Below are 22260 nucleotides of genomic sequence, written 5' to 3'. Positions count from 1 at the left end.
GAGCACTGTGCAAGCAATCATATTGAAATGGAAGGAGTATCATACCACTGCAAATCTACAAAGACCCAGCCGTCCCTCTAAACTTTCATCTCAAACAAGGAGAAGACTGATCAGAGATGCAGCCAAGAGGCCCATGATCACTCTGGATGACCTGCAGAGATCTACAGCTGAGGTGGGACAGTCTGTCCATAGGACAACATTCAGTCGTTCCCTGCACAAATCTGGCCTTTATGGAAGAGTGGCAAGAAGAAAGCCATTTCTCAAAGATATCCATAAAAAGTGTTGTTTAAAGTTTGCAACAGGCCACCTGGGAGACACACCAAACATGTGGAAGAAGGTGCTCTGGTCAGATGAAACCAAAATCGAACTTTTTGGCAACAATGCCAAACGATATGTTTGGAGTAAAGGCAACACAGCTCATCACCCTGAACACACCATCCCCACTGTCAAACATGGTGGTGGCAGCATCATGGTTTGGGGCTGCTTTTCTACAGTAGGGACAGGGAAGATGGTTAAAATTGATGGGAAGATGGATGGAGCCAAATACAGAACCATTCTTGAAGGAAACCTGTTGGAGTCTGCAAAAGACCTGAGACTGGGACAGAGATTTGTCTTCCAACAAGAAAATGACCCCAAACATAAAGCTAAATCTACAATGGAATGGTTCACAAATAAAAGTATCCAGGTGTTAGAATCGCTAAGTCAAAGTCCAGACCTGAATCCAATCGAGAATCTGTGGAAAGAGCTGAAAACTGCTGTTCACAAACGATCTCTATCAAACCTCACTGAGCTCGAGCTGTTTGCCAAGGAAGAATAGGCAAGAATTTCAGTCTCTCGATGTACAAAACTGATAGAGACATACCCCAAGCGACTTGCAGCTGTAATCGCAGCAAAAGGTGGAGCAACAAAGTATTAAGTTAAAGGGGCCGAATAATATTACACGCCCCACTTTTCAGTTCTTGACTTTCCACAAAAATGTAAAATAACCAATAAATTTCGTTCAACTTCACAATTGTGTTCCACTTGTTGATTGTTCACCAAAAAATTACATTTGGTATCTTTATGTTTGAAACATGATATGTGGAAAAAGGTTGAAAAGTTCCAGGGGGCTGAATACTTTCGCAAGGCACTGTAATTTATGTGGTCTTGCCACACAATGAAACAATGGAACATTTGTTCAATGTCAGCTGTAATAGGGACTGGCTCTTTTCTGAATCTCATGAGCACTCCGACCAGGTTATTAGTCAGGTTGGGACCATTGAGGAAAATGTCGTTCAGAGATACACCATGATGCTTGGCGCTTGAATCGAACACTACTCTAATTTGTTTAGGTTTTCTCAGATGATATACTCCAAAAGAAGGTAGATACCAGCATTCTTCATTCTCTTACAAGGGTGGAGCTGGCTATGCATGGTCATTAAGAAATATGTTGTCCATAAAGACTGCAAATAGTCCTTCATTTCAGGCTTGTTTCTTAATGTTCTCTGCAATTAGGTGAACCTGGATAAGGCCTGTTCTGAGTTGTTAGGAAGCTCGGTCCTTGTAACTTTGAAGAGAAAGGGAGCAACCCAGCAGTCAGATTCATTCTTGAAGAATCCACTTTCCATTATTTTAATAAATTCCTTTTCTTCTATGGATAATGCGATTTTGTTGTCCTCTTGTGTTATGTGAAACACTATTCTTCCTAAGTCATCACAATAGAAAGGAGGAATGATGTCAGGCTCTTTGATGAAGTCTGAGAACCTATATTTTACTTTGTAGTGATAAGAACATGGTTTGAAGTGAGTTGTGCGACCATTTTGGAATACATACGTTTTAAAGGAGTTGACTTCAGATGCCTTGTTACTCTTATCCAGACATACATCGCCCACGATTACCCAGCCTAGATCGAGTCTTTGGGCGTATGGAGCATGATCTGGGCCGTTACATTGTTGGCACACCTTGTGGACCCTCAGAATGTCTTTCCCTAGTAAAATTAGAATATCAGCATTCATGTCCAGAGGAGGAATCTGGTTAGTTAGGTGCCTCAAGTGGGAATGTTGAAGCACGGCTTCTGGAGTGGGAATTTCTTCCCTGTTATCAGATATCTGGTCACATTCAATTAAAGCTGGCATGGGTATGTGCATGTTCCCTTTAATTGAAGAGACAATGTACCCAGAGGCTCTTCTGCCAGAAGTCTCAATGCTACCAGAGCAGGTTTTGAGGGTGTATGGAGTCGTTTGTCCCTTTCTATAGAAGATCTCAAAGAGTTTTGGCTTAGCTAGAGACCTGTTTCTCTGCTCATCTATTGTGGCATACATTCTGAAGGCCTTGTCGGGTTGTACTTTTGGATAGACATCGACCAGACGTACCTTGAAACAGCATTTGGGACCAGTTCCTTCTCCACAAACTTCAATACATGAGGAAACAGCAGTTGCAGTAGGATCAGCAACTTGTGGCTCCCCGCCATGCTTTTGAGCAAGATTGGATGCTGCTGAAGGTTGTGGTTTGTGTGGAGCTGGTGTGGGATGCATAGATGTAACTTGTTTGTCACTACTGCATTCAGTGCATTTAATGACGGCCTTACAGTCCTTAGCAAGGTGGTCTGAGGAGGCGTAACACTTATAACATATCCCAAGCTCCTTGAGAGTATCTCTGCGCTCCTGCAAAGTCTTTGCCCTGAGTCCACAACATTCCTTAAGTGGGTGAGGTCTTTTGTGGATAGGGCACATATGGTTAGTGTCCATAACCTTAGGAGCAACAGCATTTGTTTTAGTGAAGGCGGGTGCTGTAAGTGGAACATTATTATTATTATTATACATTTATATAGCGCCATTTATTCCATGGCGCTTTACATGTGAAAAGGGGAAATATAGACAGGTACAATAAACATGTATAAGACAAGGGACACACAAGTACAGAAGGAGAGTGGACCCAGCCCGTGAGGGCTCATAGTCTACAGGGATGGGTGAGGATACACTAGGAGAAGGTAGAGCTGTGGTGGTTCAGTAGACTGAGGATCATTGCAGGCTGTAGGCTTGTCGGAACAGGTGGATTTTCAAGTTCTTCTTGAAATTTTCCGTTGTTGGTGAGTCTGATGTGCTGGGGTAGAGAGTTCCAGAGTATGGGGGAAGCACGGGAGAAGTCTTGTATGCGGTTGTTGTAAGAAGAGATAAGGGGGGAGTAGAGAAGGAGCTCTTGAGAGGATCGAAGGTTGCGTGAGACCATGTCACAGATGTATGGAGGAGACAGGTTGTGGATGGCTTTGTATGTCATGGTTAGGGTTTTGAACTACTCTGGGCAGTAGAAAGCCAGTGAAGGGCCTGGCATAGGGGAGAGGCAGGGGAATAGCGGGGAGACAGGTGGATTAGTCTGGCAGCAGAGTGTAGGATAGACTGGAGTGGTGCCAGAGTGCTAGAGGGGCGACCAGAGAGTAGGAGGTTGCAGTAGTCGAGGAGGGAGATAAGGGCGTGCACTAGTGTTTTTGTGGTTTCATAGTTGAGGAATGCGCGGTTCCAGGAAATATTTTTGAGTTTGGGGCGGCAGGAGGAGGCAAGGGCTTGGATATGGGATTTGAAAGAGAGGGCACAGTCGAGGATCACCCCAAGGCCCCCGAGCGTGCGGGACAGGGGAAAGCGAGCAGCCATTGACATTGATGGATAGGTCTGGTGGAGGGGTAGAGTGAGATGGGGTAAGATGATGAATTCTGTCTTGTCCATGTTCAGTTTGAGAAAGCGAGCAGAAAAGAAGGCTGAGATAGCAGACAGACATTGTGGGATTTTGGTCAGTAGGTGTTAGGAGTCGGATTTCTGTGTTTACTCCGCAGGGATCCAGACCCTCACATTCTGCAGTCTCCTGCTCTTTATCTACTGCAGAGGAGGTTGCAGAGGAGATTGCCTTGCAGCAAATCTCTCCTGAGGCTAAGTCCTTCTGTCCTCCTACTGAGCATGCTCATGGGACAATCTCCCATTGGAGATCGGGAGTCATGTGCTCAGGTCCCGCTCCAGATCTCATTGGTCCATCTCAGAGATCTGGAGGCTTGCGGAAGGTCCCAGCTGCTATAAAAGGCGCGCATGGCTGTTCCACCATGCGCTAGTATAGACTTACTTGCTGCTGTGTGTATTAGGACGGATGTATGATTCTGGTGAATGACTCATTATAAAACCCCTTCCCTCTGATATTACGTATGTGGTTAGGGACTGAGTTAGAATCAGCGCCAGCGCTCATCTGCTGCAACATCCACAGCTGCTAGCGTCCGACATTGCGCTTGCGTCATTGCATTGTCGTTTAGCGGCAGTGTCCACGCCGCGCTGCAGTAGCAGCTCTCCGTAGAGTCCGCAGCTGCGACGCCGCACACACGGTAGGTCTAGACGGATGTAGTGCCGCCGTCTTGGGCTACTCCTGTGACCGGATACCGTGTGTGTATTCGTACTGAGATTGCTCTGCACACCTGGGTGAAGTTTAACCCTGTGCGCATTACCGCCATATTGCTCCTGCCACCACTTAGCAGCGGTTATATCACCTACTGCACGGTGGACCCCGAGCGGCGAACGCACTTTTATTATTTTTATTTAGTGCATTCCGCCGTTCTTAACAGTAGGGAGGTGAGGTCAGGTCCAGATAGGTAGAGCTGCGTGTCATCGGCGTAGAGGTGATACTGCAAACCGTGGGATTCTATGAGCTGTCCCAGGCCAAAGGTGTAGAATGAGAAGAGTAGGGGTCCTAGGACTGAGCCTTGAGGAACACCGAGAGACAGGGGGAGAGGTGAAGAGGTGGTGTGTGAGAGGAAGACACTAAATGTTTGGTCCGTTAGGTATGATGAGATCCAGGATAGGGCCAAGTGTTATGAATGGGTCACCGTGGAGAAAAAAGCAAACAAGCTAAGACACAGAAAACAGAGTGGTTGGTAACTATGCAGATTGCAGATCCCTGATCTTACCACACAACTAGCAGTAGACGTGGAGCATGCCTACAATGAACCTAGACGCCTTGTCACGGCCGGAGGACTACATAAGCCTAAAGCAAGAAAAGGGAAATCTAACTGCCCCAGAGCAGACCCCAAAGGAATAGATAGCCCCCACACATGTATTGACGGTGAAACAAGATGAAGGCACAAACAAAGGCAGGAAAATAGGCTGAGCAAATGATGGGGCCCAAACTAACTAGACAGGAAAGGAAAGGGAAGACACTGTCTGCAACCTGCAAAAAAACCTACAAAATAATGTCCAACACTTCTGATAGCAAAATTAACCCTGAAGTCACTAGACTTCTCCCACTATATCAGCACTCTGAAATATTCTGAGACAGAGCAAAAAGACACCGAACTACTAAGGGACAAAAAGCCAATTGGCAAAATACTGATAAATAAGAGTGGAAATTCAGCTCAGCCCCCAGCCGGGGCTGGCAGACCTCACAAAAAACTGAATAGACCAACAAAATCAAGTGTGAACATTAGCAGAAAAACTTAGCTTTAGGTGACTGGAACAGAGCTGAAAACCAAGAGCTGACAAGCCAGAAGGAATCACCAGCAACTGAATAGGGCTTCGGCTGTCTTAAATCCAATCTGAGAATCCTGAAATCCAATCATCATCCTCATTCTCAGGTGGCAGATCTCCACCGATCAAACCAGCCGCACCACCTCCCGTCACCACCAGAGGGAGTCCAGAAGGGGAACTCACAACTGGTGAGAATGAACTCACAACAGCCAAGTCTGTGATGCCAAGAGATGAGAGAATCTGTAGCAGGAGGGAATGGTCCACGGTGTCGAAGGCAGAAGACAGGTCCAGAGGACAGAGTAGTGTCGCTTGCTCTTGGCGGTTAAGTAGGTCATTAGTGACTTTAGTTAGGGCAGTTTCAGTTGAGTGATGCAGTCGGAAGCCAGATTGTAGCTGGTCAAAGAGGGAACAGGAGGAGAGGTGGGAGGACAGTTCAAGATATACATGCTGTTCCAGTAGTTTTGAGGCGTAAGGAAGAAGAGATATCGGGCGATAGTTAGACACAGAGGATGGATCGAGGGAGGGCTTTTTGAGGATGGGTGTGATTGAGGCGTGTTTGAAGGGTGAGGGAGAGACACCATTTGTAAGTGAAAGGTTGAAGTGTGTTAGAGTTGGGATGAAGACTGTGGCAAAGTTAAGGATGAGGTGGGACGGGAGCGAGTCAAGCGCGCACGTGGTGAGGTGTGATCTTGCCAGGAGGGTGGGGAGCCGGTCTTCTGTCATGGTGGAGAAGCTGGCTTTGAAGAACGGGGCTGAGTGGCTAAGAGGGGCATTGGGGGCTGCGGGCCAAAGCTTTCTCTGATCGTATCGATATTCTCCTTAAAGAAGAAGGCAAAGTCTTCAGCAGAAATGAGAGGAGAGGGAGGAGGTGCTGTGGGACGGAGTAGAGAATTGAAAGTGTTGAAGAGCTGTTTAGAGTTGTGAGACAGGGAGGATATGAGAGATGAGAAGTAAATTTGTTTGCGGCAGAGAGTGTGGACTTGAAGCTGGCAAGGGACTGCTTGTATGCGTTGAAGTGCTTGGTAGAATGGGTTCTCTTCCATCTCCGCTCAGCGGCCCTGGAAACCCATCTCAGTTCTTTGGTCAGGCTGGTCAGCCAGGGCTGCCTATTGATTGTACAAGTTTTGCTCTGCGTGAAGGGGCGGCCGAATCAAGTGTTGCTGTTACTGTGGTTATAAAAAGTGACAGCAGCGTCTGTGTCATGAAGGGAAGCTATGTCTGTAAGAGGGCGAAGGGACTCAGAGAGTGATTGTTAATTGAGGTGTATGAGATTCCTGTGAGGGTGAGCGAGTTTGTGGAGGGTTGCGCAGTAGGAGAGGAGAGGGAAGAGATTGTCAGTAGGTTGTGGTCAGACAGGGGGAGGGGTGAGTTAGTGAGATTAATGAGGGAACAGAGACGGGTGAAGATATGGTCCAGTGTGTGACCATCTTTGTGAGTAGCCGCAGAGGACCACTGTGTGAGGCCAAGGGAAGCCGTGAGCGATAGAAGTTTAGAGGCAGTCGGAGTGGAAGTGTCAATGGTGATGTTTAAATCGCCCACGATGATGGTGGGGATGTCAGCAGAGAAGAAATGGAGTAGCCAGGTGGTGAGGTGGTCGAGAAAGGTGGAGATGGCTAGTTCTGGGGGGCGGTAGATGACAGCCAGTTGGAGGCGGAATAGAAGTGGATGGAGTGCACCTCAAATGAGGGAAGAGTAGCGGAGGGTGGTAGTTGAATTGGGGTAAAGGAGCAAGTATCGGAGAGGAGCAAGCCAACTCCTCCGACACGTTTGTTGCTGGGGCGAGGGGTTTGAAAGAAATAGAATCCACATTAGAAAAGCGCAGCTGGAGAGGCTGTGTCAGAGGGAGTGAGCCAGGTTTCAGTGATGGCAAGGAAGGAGAGTTTGTTGGTGATGAAGAGGTCATGAATAAACGACAGCTTGTTGCAGACAGAGCGTGCGTTCCATAGAGCTCCAGGTAGGGGGACCGGGGGAGTGGGGGCTGGATGAATAGGTATGAGGTTGTCATGGTTGCAAAAACGTGTAGAGGATCGTGGCAAGGGGTTAGAAATGAGTGTGGGGATGTGTTGAGGAGGGCCAGGATTTGGGGATACGTCGCCAGCAATGAGGAGTAGCAGACAGAGCATTAGAAGGTGGGAGCAGGATAGGACATGATGTGGCCGTGTGTGTCTGGAGAAAAAAGATTGCGTGTGGAGGATCAGTTCTGAGGAAGAGGTGAGATATCTGGGGAGGATGGAGGGGTAAATGACTAGTTCCTTAGTAGGTGGGGGATTACAGGAGTTAGGGAAAATTATAGTATGGGGGTGATAGTGAAAAGAAGCCAAAACATTGTAGTGGTGCTATTATCCGTTACCTTACAGTCAAATTCCAGTCAAACTTTAGTCTAATTCAGAGTAGTATAATTAGAAATCTGTAATTTGAAATATGGAATTTGAAATAGATGGAACAGACTTTGTCTGGGGCAGACCCATGGTACTGAATATATGTGCAGCTAAGGACAATCAAGTGTGAGTGAAAGTGGGGTGTGACTACCCAGGCGAAATGCACAGAATTAAACTAAGGTCATAAAAGGGGGGAGGGTTTACACAGACCACTCAGATGTGTGGTAAAGAAGAATGGAGTACAATTATGGATATAAGAAGATGGGTAAGCAAAGCATACCAGAAAATCAATGCCATTCAGATGGGACATTCAGGAACATGGGAAAGCGCTGGAAATTCAGCAGTGCATACCTGTGAGAACAGAAGAACATCTCGGTCAGATGGTGATGATGACAATACTGAAGGAGTGATGAGTGGCCAAATGCATACTACAATTCTAGTCTAATTCAGAGTAGTGTAATTAGAAATCTGTACTTTGAAATATGGAATTTGAAATAGATGGAGCAGACTTCGTCTGGGGCAGACCCATGGTACTGAATATATGTGCAGCTAAAGACAATCAGTCTTTCTCATGTATACTGTGCCGCTTAACGCTCTATGTTTGGTAATGTTATACCTTGTAGATGATGACGATGACGCTGGTGGAGTAGATTCAGTGAAATCGATGCTGGGATCATTCTTCAGAGCTTGATCACTGACAAATCTGGAAAAATGTGAAAAGGGAGGAAAAGACACGTTATGCTGTCTTTTATACCATGAGCCGTATCCTGCCCATTTATTCTCCCGGCTATATGGCAACTTGGACACTACTAGATTCACGCCATGAGCAGTATCAAGGTAACTCAGTACTGAAATACGTGTGAAAAAGTCTGCCAATTCTAATTCTTTTAGCAGGTCGCTCAGGTCTTGAAGTTTTCAGATGTCCTTGTTAGTTATCTTTGGGAAGGTTTGCAGTCACTTAAATAAGACACACTCTATGGCTTCGGAGCTGCCTTAGGTTTGCTCCAGTCTCTCCCATGCTGCAATAAGACCTGCATTTGAGTGGTCCACGTGAACTGCCCTTATTGTCTTGATACGCTCCCTGATTCAGGGCCTAACCAGTTAACAAGCAAATCCAGTTGTTCCTTGTCGGTGAGGTTAAGGTTTTGAATTACTGCTTGAAAGATCAACTTCCAGACTATAATTTTCGGCAGGGACATCAAACTTTGAGAGACTTATATACAGTATATTAACTCCCTGCGAATCATGTATCTGGCGAAGTCAGACATGTCCGATCTCCTGGTCATAGTTGCAGGATTAACTTGTAGTATCCCTGGGGAATGTAAGTTCTCTGGCTTATATGACTGCGACGAATCAGGACGAAATGATGCGGCATGAGGGAGGGTTGAAGCTGTGGTTTAGTCTCTATAAGGTCTGCTGGCTGCGGCCTAAATTGTGGATTAGTGCTCGAAGTTACCTTGTCGGGAGTAAGTGGCGACATCTCTTGTCTTGTGGGTGTATCCATGTGGGTGCATCCATGTGGGAGAACGGAGGTAGCACTGGTACGGGTACGGGTGTTAAATGTCTTCGCACGTAGTCAGTAGTTCGATCAGCTGGGTCCTCCTTCTCTCCTGGAAAAAGGCAGTTCATATCAGCATCTTTGACCTAGTGCTTGTTCAAGGACCTTCAGTTTAGCAAGGGTTGTTGCTTCTTCCTTTTCTGTTTGGAGTATTTTCAATGGAACCTCCATCTCGTTTCTTTGGGCTTCTGTCTCAGCCTCCTTCCTTTTTAATTAGGCTTCCATATCGGCCTCCTTCCTAGCAAAGGAACTTCTTACTCTAGCTTCCTCTGCAGACACACGAATTTCCAGTAGCTTGTCAGACAATGTTGACTTCCTGGAGTGAGATGATCTGGAACATTGAGATGTGATTTTGGTTGACGTTGTGCAGTGTGATCTAATGTCTTGAAGGTGTGTGATGCAGAGTTCTGCTTTATCCTGTGCATCTCACACTAATGAGGTCCTTTTTTGGAGAAGAGTTTCCCTTTCAGAAAGCTCAGTTGGGGCATCTTCCATATCACAGTTACTCAGGAATGTGATGTCCTTTTCAGACAGTCTCTGGTAGCGATCATAGGCGACAGATAAATGATTCAATATGGAGGTTAAATCTGCTGCGTCATTGTTAGAGCGTGGAAGAGCTGCTAAATAATGATCAACTCTGCCCCATAAAGGATATAGGTTATCATGGAACTCATCTATAGTTGTCACAAAGTTCTCTCTGTAGTAAGTGTGGACTCTGCTCCTGGAGCATCTGCAGTGTCAGGAATATGATGTGCTTCTTTCACAGAGGGATCCACAGTGCTTTTTGTGGACATGCTTTAGCTAAGATGGCGGACCGTCATAGACTTGCTAGCAGAAAATGCATATGCATACAGATGTGAGATGTGTCTGAGGGATGTGAATACGGTTCTCTGTATAAGCAATGACAGGTAGCGTTAACTCGCTAACTTGTGCCTCTATTCCTGATGAGCCGCACGTGATTAATCCGGAAGGATGATGCAGTGATGAATTCAACAGGTTTTATTTGCAGTACCTTGATGAGATGAGGTGAAATTTCAGGGTAATGAAGGGATGAAGATGAGGTAGGAGTTAGAGCTGATATTAGAAGAATGAAGTTAGAGGTAACAAGAGAATCCTTTCTCCAGTCCTGAAGCATGTGAGCATGTGTTGTCCAAGATGGCACTGACCAAGAAGAAGGAAGTGAGATAAAGATAGGAGGAGTTGCAGAAAGAAAGGTATTATGGGTAAAGCACAGTAATACTACATGAACTGCATAATATAACATAACAACGGCCAGTAGATGGCAGAAAAGTACACAAATACAATAGATAGAATTAAAACATATACAGTGCCTTGCAAAAGTATTCGGCCCCCTGGAACTTTTCAACCTTTTCCCACATATCATGCTTCAAACATAAAGATGCCAAATGTAAATTTTTGATGAAGAATCAACAACAAGTGGAACACAATTGTGAAGTTGAACGAAATTTATTGGTTATTTTACATTTTTGAGGAATGTCAAAAACTGAAAAGTGGGGCATGCAATATTATTCGGCCCCTTTACTTTCAGTGCAGCAAACTCACTCCAGAAGTTCATTGTGGATCTCTGAATGATCCAATGTTGTCCTAAATGAAGATAAATATAATCCACCTGTGTGTAATCAAGTCTCCGTATAATTCACCTGCTCTGTGATAGTCTCAGGGTTCTGTTTGAAGCACAGAGAGCATCATGAAGACCAAGGAACACAACAGACAGGTCAGTGATACTGTTGTGGAGAAGTTTAAAGCCGGATTTAGATACAAAATGATTTCCAAAACTTTAAACATCCCAAGTAGCGCTGCAAGCGATCATATTGAAATGAAAGGAGTATCATACCACTGCAAATCTACCAAGACCTGGGCATCCCTCTAAACTTTCATCTCAAACAAGGAGAAGACTGATCAGAGATGCAGCCAAGAGGCCCATGATCACTCTGGATGAACTGCAGAGATCTACAGCTGAGGTGGGACAGTCTGCCCATAGGACAACAATCAGTCGTACACTGCACAAATCTGGCCTTTATTGAAGAGTGGCAAGAAGAAAGCCATTTCTCAAAGATATCCATAAAAAGTGTCGTTTAAAGTTTGCAACAGGCCACATGGGAGACACACCAAACATGTGGAAGAAGGTGCTCTGGTCAGATGAAACCAAAATCGAACTTTTTGGCAACAATGCCAAACTATATGTTTGGCGTAAAGGCAACACAGCTCATCACCCTGAATTCACCATCCCCACTGTCAAACATGGTGGTGGCAGCATCATGGTTTGGGGCTGCTTTTCTTCAGCAGGGACAGGGAAGATGGTTAAAATTGATGGGAAGATGGATGAAGCCAAATACAGAACCATTCTTGAAGAAAACCTGTTGGAGTCTGCAAAAGACCTGAGACTGGTACAGAGATTTGTCTTCCAACAAGACAATGATCCCAAACATAAAGCTAAATCTACAATGGAATGATTCACAAAAAAACGTATCCAGGTGTTAGAATGGCCAAGTCAAAGTCCAGACCTGAATCCAATCGAGAATCTGTGGAAAGAGCTGAAAATTGCTGTTCACAAGCGATCTCCATCCAACCTCACTGAGCTCGAGCTGTTTGCCAAGGAAGAATGGGCAAGAATTTCAGTCTCTCGATGTACAAAACTGATAGAGACATACCCCAAGTAACTTGTAGCTGTAATCGCAGCAAAAAGTGGTTCAACAAAGTATTAAGTTATTAAAGGGGCCGAATAATATCGCACGCCCCACTTTTCAGTTTTTGACTTTCTTTTAAATCAGATTATTTTTATTAAACGGTTTTAACTTACAAAATTGAGACAAGGCACACACAGTTTTAACATACAGATTTGAGGCATACCTCTTATACACAAACCAACCCCCCCCATTATCAAATTATAACTAATGTAACCATGGGTCCCTTAGAATGTGTCCTATAAATGTATAGTAGAAAAAAAAAACAATTCTTAAGGGGGACAATATGAAACAAGATAAGACTTGTACAGCATAGAACTATGAACAGTCAGGCACATAGTACAAAATGAGCAATAGACATATTCATGAAACCAATAAAGCAAAAGATCATATGGAACCAAGAGGGAATAAGGGGTACCATAATTAACGAAGCATAGGGAACAGATTCTCCAGCAGCAAAATTTGGGATGGCAAACCTGGGGTGTTAAGCCAGGGGCTCCAGATTTTATCAAATTTTCCGATCGCTTTTCTTTTAATATACACTCCCTTTTTCCAGCCTTCTAGAACTATTGACTCTATTAATAAACTCTTCCACCGTCGGGGGTGCAGATTGCTTCCAATGCAAGGCAATAGTTTTCCGTGCTATATATAAAATTCAAGCCATACCGATCGCCAGCGGGTCTTCCACAGGAATATCCGGTATAATACCCAGCACACAGACCTTTGGATCAGGGAGCAATCTTGTACCATAAACTCTTGCCAACGTATTCAGAACATTATTCCAGAACTCTCCAAGCCGAAGGACACTCCCAGAACATATGCATAAGGTGTGCATCAGGTAGGATACATCGGGGGCAGCACGAGTCACTCCTTATCGCGATTTTGTGCAAGAACGCAGGCGTTTTATATTTCCAATGTATTGGATAAATCTGCGATAATCTCTGGGCCTCCGATAACGAAAGACAGGGCACTAAATTCAATACATAGTCCCATTGATCATCTGAGAGCTGGCCAACATCCTCCTCCTGTCTATCTTTGGTGCAAAGGAGGTACTTATTGTGGAATGCATTGAGAAGTATTCTATAGATGCAGGAAATCAGTCTTCTTCTGGAGCCCAAGTCCCCCACCAACATTGTCAAGGAACTAGGATCTATACTAAGATCTCTAGTTTTGATTTGAGCTGCATGCCGGAGCTGTAAAAATCTGTAGAAAAACCTATGGGGAATGTCAAATTCAGTGCGCAGTTGTTCAAACTGTTTTAATGTATTTTTAGACTGAATGTGTGCCACCGTCGTCACCCCCTTCGCCTCCCAATCAGAGCAGCCTTCTAAAGTTTGAAATTCCAGGAGACTAGGATTATGCCACAATGGTGTAAACAAAGAGCAATCAGAACCACCCAACAGGTGCGTTCCTCTATCCCAAACCTTATAGATCATAGCCAGAGTTGCAGCTTGAGATAATTTGTTTCCCCTTCCCCGGGTGTCTACCATATACATTGGTACTCTCGAGGGGCTATTCTGAATTGCCAGTCGCCCATTTTACTCCAGTGCACCACACTGATCCCAGCCCTTCAGTGGCTGAATCTCAGCCGCCAGATAGTAAATCCAAGCATTCGGGTTAGCCAGCCCCCCATTTGTTTTTTCTCTTTGTTTTTTCTCTTTGTAGGTACTCCAGACGGATTCGAGCCTGCTTTTTTTTCCCAAAGTAATTGTCTGAATAACCTATGAGCCCTCTAAAAGCACCATGCCGAGATCCACACCAGGGAGTTGTGAAGTATATAGAGCAGTTGAGGCATTAAAACCATTTTGATGAGATTTGCTCTCCCAACAACTGATAGGAGAAGTCTACACCATGCATCAATTTTAGTTACAAATCTATCTAACAGGGGTGTCAGACTAAAGGTACTTTCACACTTAGCAATGCATCGGCGTAGGAGGGGCGACAGAGGATATCCCTGTCTTGTTTCCCTCCACATCGCCACCACCCCAGACAACTCACCATTGACCCTAATCCTAGCTGACGGACCATTGTAGAGTAGCTTAATGAGGGCCAAGAACTTAGGGCCAAACCCCATTCTTTCTAAAATCTTCCAAAGATAACTCCACTCAACCGTATCAAAGGCCTTAGCTGCGTTGAGCAATAGCACCGCCCTGGCCCCCGCCTCAGGAGAACTTAACTGCATATTGAGGACCAACCGACGCAAATTAATGGCAGTAGACTTCCCCGGCATGAACCCCGACTGATCCTCATGAATGAGCCCAGCAATACCCTTAGCCAGTCTGACCGAGAGAACTTTGGCAAGAATTTTAACATCCGTCTGGAGTAGAGAAATGGGCCTGTAAGATTCAGGATGGAGGGGATCCTTACCCTACTTAAGGATGACCACTATAAAAGCCTCTAGCATGAATGGAGGGAGCTGACCCGTATCACTTGCAGATTGAAAGACTTTTAGCAGCAGAGGCAGTAAAACACTACTGAAGCGTTTGTAAAATTCACCAGGGATACCATGCGACCCTGGGGCCTTCTCATTCGGAAACCCTGAAAGTGCATACTCCAGCTCCTCAAACATCAGGGGCCAACTCCTCAACTGCATGCTTAGAAAGTTTAGGAAGTTTTATCTTAGACAGATATGTGTCCATTTCTCCCTTGCAAGGCGAGGCCCTAGAAGCATACAGTTCAGAATAATACTTTTTAAACTCTGCTAAGATGTCCTTATTATCTGTGATAGTTACCCCCTCTGTATTATGTAAACTCGATATATGGGCCAAGCCCTCCTGTGCCTTAATAACAGAAGCCAATAGGTGTCCCGTACTTTCTCCCGCCTCAAAGAACTTCTGCTTATAGAAAAAACGTTTATGCTCAGCTTTGTCAAGTAAATGGTCCGAGGTATACTTTCTGAGCCTCCTCCCACTGCCTCCTACTGGAGTCTGATGATGTATTAGTAAATTCAAGTTCATATTTATCTACCTCTTCACGGAGGAAGGATGTCAACCTTCTGAATTTGGACTTAAATTGGTAAATTTCTTTTGAAAGAACCCCTCTACAAAAAGCCTTAAGAGCATCCCAGACAATGTTTAGCGGGGCGGTGTCAATATTATGATGTAGATTTTCCTTATTACACCCTTCTATAGTATTCCCATTAATCAGAAGAAGCCAATTTGGGTTTTGCCGCCATGGGGCCCAACTCCTCACTCCGTCAGCTCCCCATCTCAGCTGCACTCTAATGGGTGAGTGGTCCGAAACACTTCTTGTTACATATTCGACCTCGGCCACCAGAGTCCGCATCGAATCAGAGCCTATCGCCAAGTCAATTCTTGACAATGTGTGGTGGGATGAGGAGTAACAGGAATAGACTTTAAGTTTAGGATTTTTTAACCGCCAAATACCTGAGTGGAATTTATCCCAGAAGGGATGGAGGTAGTTGTTAAAGTCTCCCAACATTAGGACTGGGGCAGGAGGGTTTTTGCTAATAAAAAGAGATATTTTCCTAAGAACTTCACCAGAGTAGGGGGGTGGGATGAACAGGGCAACCAATATCATATGAATACCATAAACAGAGCAGACCAGACAAACATATCTTCCATCTGCATCAAAAGAAGAGCTGTCACACACAAACGGGATGGAGCGATGAATTAGAATGCTAACACCTCGAGCATGCATGGAATACACTGAGTGGAATGACGCACCCACCCAGGGGTTTCTAGGTGTCTGGAGATTGTCCCTGATTAAATGTGTTTCTGTCAAACAAACATTAGCTGGGTGATATTTACGGAGGGATGAAAAAATTGCATACCTTTTATTGGCGTTCCCCAACCCTCTTACGTTCCAGGCCAATAGGTTCACGTTTTGAGCCATATCATATTTATATAATTGTTTACCAAAATATTCAAATTATCTAAGTTGACTATGCCTGCATAATATAACTGAAACCTGGGCCCCCTAGGGAGCATCTGTTCCATACTGAAACCCCCACACACAAACCCAAACAATATCCACACAACAAAACATTTCTCTCTAGAAGAGAGATTAGGGGCCTTTAAGAAAACTAGGCCAACACCACAGTTAAGGCAGTGTGTCATGCACATAGGCAGATACAAAAATTTCCACACAAGGAGACCCGCCATCCGGCCGGACTAGATGGCACTCAGCCCCTCCTCAAGTTCAAGTCAACCAAAAATCTGCATGAGTTTTGGTGTGGTAGGACAAACAATTTAAGGCTATTCCGCATATCATCCAGATCCACAGCTGCAAGGATGAAAAAATCCAAGTGCAAGTGGATATTAGAGCCACCGGCTTAGCAACAGATGCCGTAAAAATTGCCAGAAAGTGCTGTTGTCAATGTATGCTCCTCCGTAAGTTTTTCTCGTTATCATCAAGCCAGTTCAGGGCGGTTTTTGGAGAGTCAAAAAAATGAGTAGTCCCCTTGGCCACCACACGTAGCTTGGCTGGGTAGAGCATAGCATAGGGAATTTGGATATTCCTCAGACGTTTCTTGATATCTAGAAATTGCGCCCTCTTTTTCTGCGCCTTCAGGGAAAAGTCTGGATATATAGAAACCCTATTGCCATCAGTGGGGAGTTCCTGAAGTTCTCTAGCCCGCCTGAGGATGGCGTCACTATCTTTGTAATGCAGGAGTTTCAGGAGAATGGGCCGTGGGGGTGTCCCAGGTGGGGGAGGTCGAGCCGGGACCCTATGCGCCCTCTCTATGGAAAAAACCGGGGAGAGAATGTCCTTTCCCATGGCATCTGTCAGCCACATATCCTGAAAGGCAGCCAGATTTCGGATTTCCGCTCTCTCCGGGACCCCCACCAGGTGCAGGTTGCTTCTGCGAGAGCGATTTTCCAAATCATCAACTTTGCTGATCAATAGAGATATATTGTGGATAGCTCTACCCAGGTCTCGAGTCACAGGGGTCAATTTATCTTCAGTTATGCCCACTCGCCTCTCCAACTCACCCACTCTCTCATTCACTGTGTGTAGATCATGCTTTATACAGGATATGTCCGCTTTCATCTCTGAAATCTGAGTGGTTACATCCTTCAGAGTGGAATTATAGGCATTGATTGCTGCTAGGATCTCACTCAGCGTGGGTTCAGACATCGAGAAGTTAACCTGTTAACTGTCTTTCTCAGCCTCTCCATCCTTCCTGCTGGTCTTTGTGGAGCTAAGGCCGGTTTCACATTTGCGCTTTATAGCGCAGCGACGGCCTGCGCACGGCTGCCGCTAAGCCCCGCCCCCTGCCGGCTCCCTGCCCGCCCCTTCCGGTCATCGCCGCCTACTAGCGCACATGGACGCTTGCGATCTGCGCACCCTATCTTTAGCATAGGATGCGCAGATCGTGCGCTGGCCGTGCACTAGCAGGATTTTGCCGTGCGCTGCGCACTTTTGAAGGTGCGCCCGTGTGCGCCGAACGCAGCATGTTGCATTTCGCCACGCACGAAGCATGATATGTGGGAAAAGGTTGAAAAGTTCCAAGGGGCCAAATACTTTTGCAAGGCACTGTACATCAGATAATGTCCTATAATGGCTGAAAGTCTTTGCAAAAGATTAGCTAACACTAACAGCACAGACTGCATCATCAGACTACACATATTCTTTTACCACGGATGCGGATGCACATATTTCTTTAGAGGGGCTGTAAACCCAAAGCAGTAGAATCTTCTTCATCCAGATGATTTGCATAGTGGCTTTTTTCCCCATTGTGATATCTTACAACTGAGAAATGTAAAAAGAAAAATCAGCTACTTGCTTTGGATGAGCTGAATAGAAACAGACACATTGTTTAGCAGATTTTTGTGATATCTAATACAAGCTTTGATCACTTCTCTCTCAGATGCTATGTGCAAGTTTAGGAAGCCCAAATAACCTATGTGGATCTCCTCCTGGATCTCTTGGCAAACCTCACAGTTTAGATAACCTTGGTTTTCATGGTGACCTGCCAGGCAGCTATAAAAAAGCTCCCGGATGTGAGAGAGAAGACTCCATAGGAACAGATTATCTCAAAAGCTTTAAAAGCCAGGTCAGTAGTCCAATCACTTTCTGGTATGTCTTCAGTCTGCAGGCTGTACACTGATGTATGACCCCGGCTGTTTCCAGAATGCTGTGGATCAGCTGCTATGAATAGGTTTTACCATCTCTCTGTTGTTTCACAAAGGCAAAGTTAAAACCACATTCATTGGAACACAGAAGTCAAGAACAACCTCTACTGCAGACTAAACAGGTGAGGCCGACATCGATCCATATAATAATGCTTTTGTGTCAATAAATGTGTATTTCCAGCCTTTACATTGATGTTTTTATTGCTGTTTAAAGTTTTCTACTGAAATTAGGTTCCCCCTGCAGTGCTTTTCCCATCAGTTACCTCTATGCATGTATCTAAGTCTCATTCAGACGTCGTCTATGAATCATGAATGAGTTCTATCTATGGTGTTCATGGTCATATACTCCTTCTAATCCATGGGGCTGTTCCCATGTCCATGATTTTTAATTTTTTTTGTTTGGGGGGGGGGGGGGGGGAGTCGTGTGTCCACAAAAAATCACGGACACATATTTGTTTTCGATCAGAGTAATGAAGCAAAGTCACCCATACAAGTCTGTGGGGCCATGAAAATCACAAACTGCGCTTGGATTCTTTTTTGCATACATAACAATAATAATCTTTATATAGCGCCAACATATTCCGCACTGCTTTACGGTTTAATAGTTTCAAAACACAAGTCATAAGTAGCAACGTTAAGAATACAATAATTAAAGCAAAATTAGATAACCTTGCTTTTGAGAGCTTACAATCTACAATGAGATGGGGGAGATACAAAGTACAGGTGTGTATTTAAAATGGTGTATTTACAATGAAGGTCCAGCCATCTTGAGGGAGTGGGGGATAGATGGAGATAGTGAATGGGCTACACACACACTTCCACATAAAATGACTTTGATTAGTGAACGTGATAGGCCGCTCTGAACAAATGTGTTTTGAGGGAGCGCCTAAAATTGTGCAAATTGTGGATAGTCCTAGTTTCTTGGGGGTAGACCATTCTAGAGGATTGGCACAGCGCGGGAGAAGTCTTGGACTCGGGAGTGGGATGTACGGATTAGTGCAGTGGTTAGTCGAAAGTTGTTTGCAGAGTGCAGCGTACGGCTAGGCCGATAGACAGAAATGAGGTAGGAGATGTAGGGGGGTGCCGCACTGTGGAGAGCTTTGTGGGTGAGAACAAGTACTTTGAATTGGATCCTGTAATGAATGGGCAGCCAATGTAACGATTGGCAAAGAGCAGACGTGTCCCAGTACTGAGAGAAGAGAAGGGGGCCAAGGACTGAGCCCTGAGGTACCGGGCCAATTTTTACAATTCTGACCACTGTACCTTTATGAGGTCATAACTCTGGAACGCTTCCATGGATCCCGGTGATTCTGACACTGTTTTCTCGTGACATATTGTACTTCATGTTAGTGGTAAAATTTAATTCAAATAACTTGCGCTCAGAATGGAAGGAGCGCCGTTTGACTTTTTCAATGCAAAATTGGCTGGAATTCAGATCGGACGCCATGTCACGTTTGGAGAGTCCCTGATGTACCTAAACAGTGGAAACCCCCTACATGTGACCCCATTTTGGAAACTAGACCCCCCAAGGAACTTATCTAGATATGTGGTGAGGACTTTGAACCCACAAGGGCTTTACAGAAGTTTATAACGTACAGCGGTACAATTAAAAAATCATATTTTTTCCACAAAAATGATCTTTTCACCCCAATTTTTATTTTCCCAAGGGTAACAGGACCCTAAAAGTTATTGTGCAATTTGTCCTGAGTACTCTGATACCCCACATGTGGGGGTAAACCACTATTTGGGCGCATGGCAGAGCTCGGAAGGGAAGCAGCGCCATTTGACGTTTTTGGCTGGAATTGAGATCAGACCCCATGTCGCGATTGGAAAACCCCTGATGTACCAAAACAGTGGAAACCCCCCCACAAATGACACCATTTTGGAAACTAGACCCCCTAAGGAACTTATCTAGATGTGTGGTGAGAACTTTGAACCCCCAAGGGCTTCACAGAAGTTTATAACATACAGCCGTACAATTAAAAAATCCTATTTTTTCCACAAAAATGATCTTTTCACCCTCAGTTCTTATTTTTCCAAGGGTAACAGGACCCTAAAAGTTATTGTGCAATTTGTCCTGAGTACGCTGATACCCCACATGTGGGGGTAAACCACTATTTGGGCGCATGGCAGAGCTCGGAAGGGAAGCAGCGCCATTTGACGTTTTTGGCTGGAATTGAGATCGGACACCATGTCGCGATTGGAAAACCCCTGATGTACCAAAACAGTGGAAACCCCCCACAAATGACACCATTTTGTAAACTAGACCCCCCAAGGAACTTATCTAGATGTGTGGTGAGCACTTTGAACCCCCCAGTGCTTCACAGAAATTTATAACGCCCGGGCGTGAAAATAAAAAATTCATATTTTTTCCACAAACATGATCTTTTAGTCACCATTTTTTTATTTTCCCAAGGGTAACAGGAGAAATTGGACCCCAAAAGTTGTTGTCCAATTTGTCCTGAGTATGCTGATACCCCATATGTGGGAGAAAACTACTGTATGGGCACACGTCGGGGCTCGGAAGGGAAGAAGTGACGTTTTGGAATGCAGACATTGATGGAATGGTCTGCGGGTGTCATGTTGCCTTTGGAGAGCCCCTAATGTACCTAAACAGTGGAAACCCCCCACAAATGACCCCATTTTGAAAACTAGACCCCCTAAGGAACTTATCTAGATGTGAGGTGAGCACTTTGAACCCCCAAGGGCTTCACAGAAGTTTATAATGCCAGGGCATGAAAATAAAATCGTATTTTTTCCACAAACATGATCAATTAGTCCCCAATTTTTTCATTTTCCCAAGGGTAACAGGAGAAATTGGACGCCAAAAGTTGTTGTCCAATTTGTCATGAGTACGCTGACACCCCATATGTGGGAGAAAACTACTGTATGGACACACGTCGGGGCTCGGAAGGGAAGCAGTGACGTTTTGGAATGCAGACTTTGATGGAATGGTCTGCGGGTGTCATGTGCGTTTGGAGAGCCCCTGATGTCACATTGAAGAAGGATCAACATTATTCTCATTTGCACAAGGAAAGACTAGAAGCAATGGGATGAAACTGAATGGGAGGAGACACAGATTAGATATTAGAAAAAACTTTTTGACAGTTAGAGTGATCAATGAGTGGAACAAGCTGCCACGAGAAGTGGTGAGTTCTCCTTCAATGGAAGTCTTCAAACAGAGGCTGGACAGACATCTGACTGGGATGATTTAGCGAATCCTGCTTTGAGCAGGGGGTTGGACCAGATGGCCCAGGAGGTCCTTTCCAACTCTACTATTCTATGATTCTATGATTCTATGTACCTAAACTATTGAAACTCCCCACAAGTGACCCCATTTTGGACACTAGACCCCCCACGGAACTTATCTAGATGTGTGGTGAGCACTTTGAACCCCCAAGTGATTCACAGAAGTTTATAACGCTCGGACGTGAAAATAAAAAAATCATTTTTTTCCACAAAAATGATATTTTTGCCCCCAATTTTTTATTTTCCTAAGGGTAACAGGAGAAATTGGACCCCAAAAATTGTTTTGCAAGTTGTCCTGAGTAGGCTGATACCCTACATGTGGGGGTAAAACACTGTTTGGGCGCAAGGCAGAGCTTGGAAGGGAAGGAGCACCATATGACTTTTTCAACTCAGAATTGGCTGGAATTGAGATCAGACGCCATGTTGCATTTGGAGAGCCCCTGATGTGCCCAAACAGTGGAAACCCCCAATTCTAACTCCAACCCGAACCCCAACACACCCCTAACCCTAATCTCAGCCCTAGCCCTAACCCTAATGGAAAAATGGAAATAAATACATTTTTTTTATTTTATTATTTTTCCCTAACTAAGGGGGTGATAACGGGGGGTTTGATTTACTATTTATGGCGGTTTTTATGTTTGGCAGCTGTCGCACGCTAAAAGACGCTTTTTATTGTAAAAATAGTTTTTGCATCACCACATATTGAGAGCTATAATTTTTCCATATTTTGACCCACCGAGTCTTGTGAGGTCTTATTTTTTGCGAGACGAGTTGACGTTTTTATTGGTACCATTTTCG

General features: G+C 44.9%; 1 protein-coding gene across 3 annotated transcripts in view; it reads left to right on the top strand.

Moving 5' to 3' along the window:
- Positions 1-22260, top strand: part of UNK (unk zinc finger) — a 124723-nt gene that overhangs the window by 77455 nt on the left and 25008 nt on the right. For all 3 annotated transcript variants that reach the window (XR_012234555.1, XM_073587924.1, XM_073587923.1), the window contains exons 10-11: positions 17949-18134; positions 18270-18335. Coding sequence is in view for 2 of the 3 variants with exons in the window: in XM_073587924.1 (XP_073444025.1) it covers positions 17949-18134; positions 18270-18335 (252 nt within the window). In the remaining variant the exon portion in view is untranslated. The remainder of the gene's footprint in view (positions 1-17948; positions 18135-18269; positions 18336-22260) is intronic.

This window comes from Dendrobates tinctorius, unplaced genomic scaffold (assembly GCF_039654945.1).
Source record: "Dendrobates tinctorius isolate UK_male_01 unplaced genomic scaffold, ASM3965494v1 ptg000103l, whole genome shotgun sequence".
NCBI lineage: Eukaryota > Metazoa > Chordata > Amphibia > Anura > Dendrobatidae > Dendrobates > Dendrobates tinctorius.
This window is presented reverse-complemented; position numbering and strand designations above follow the sequence as displayed.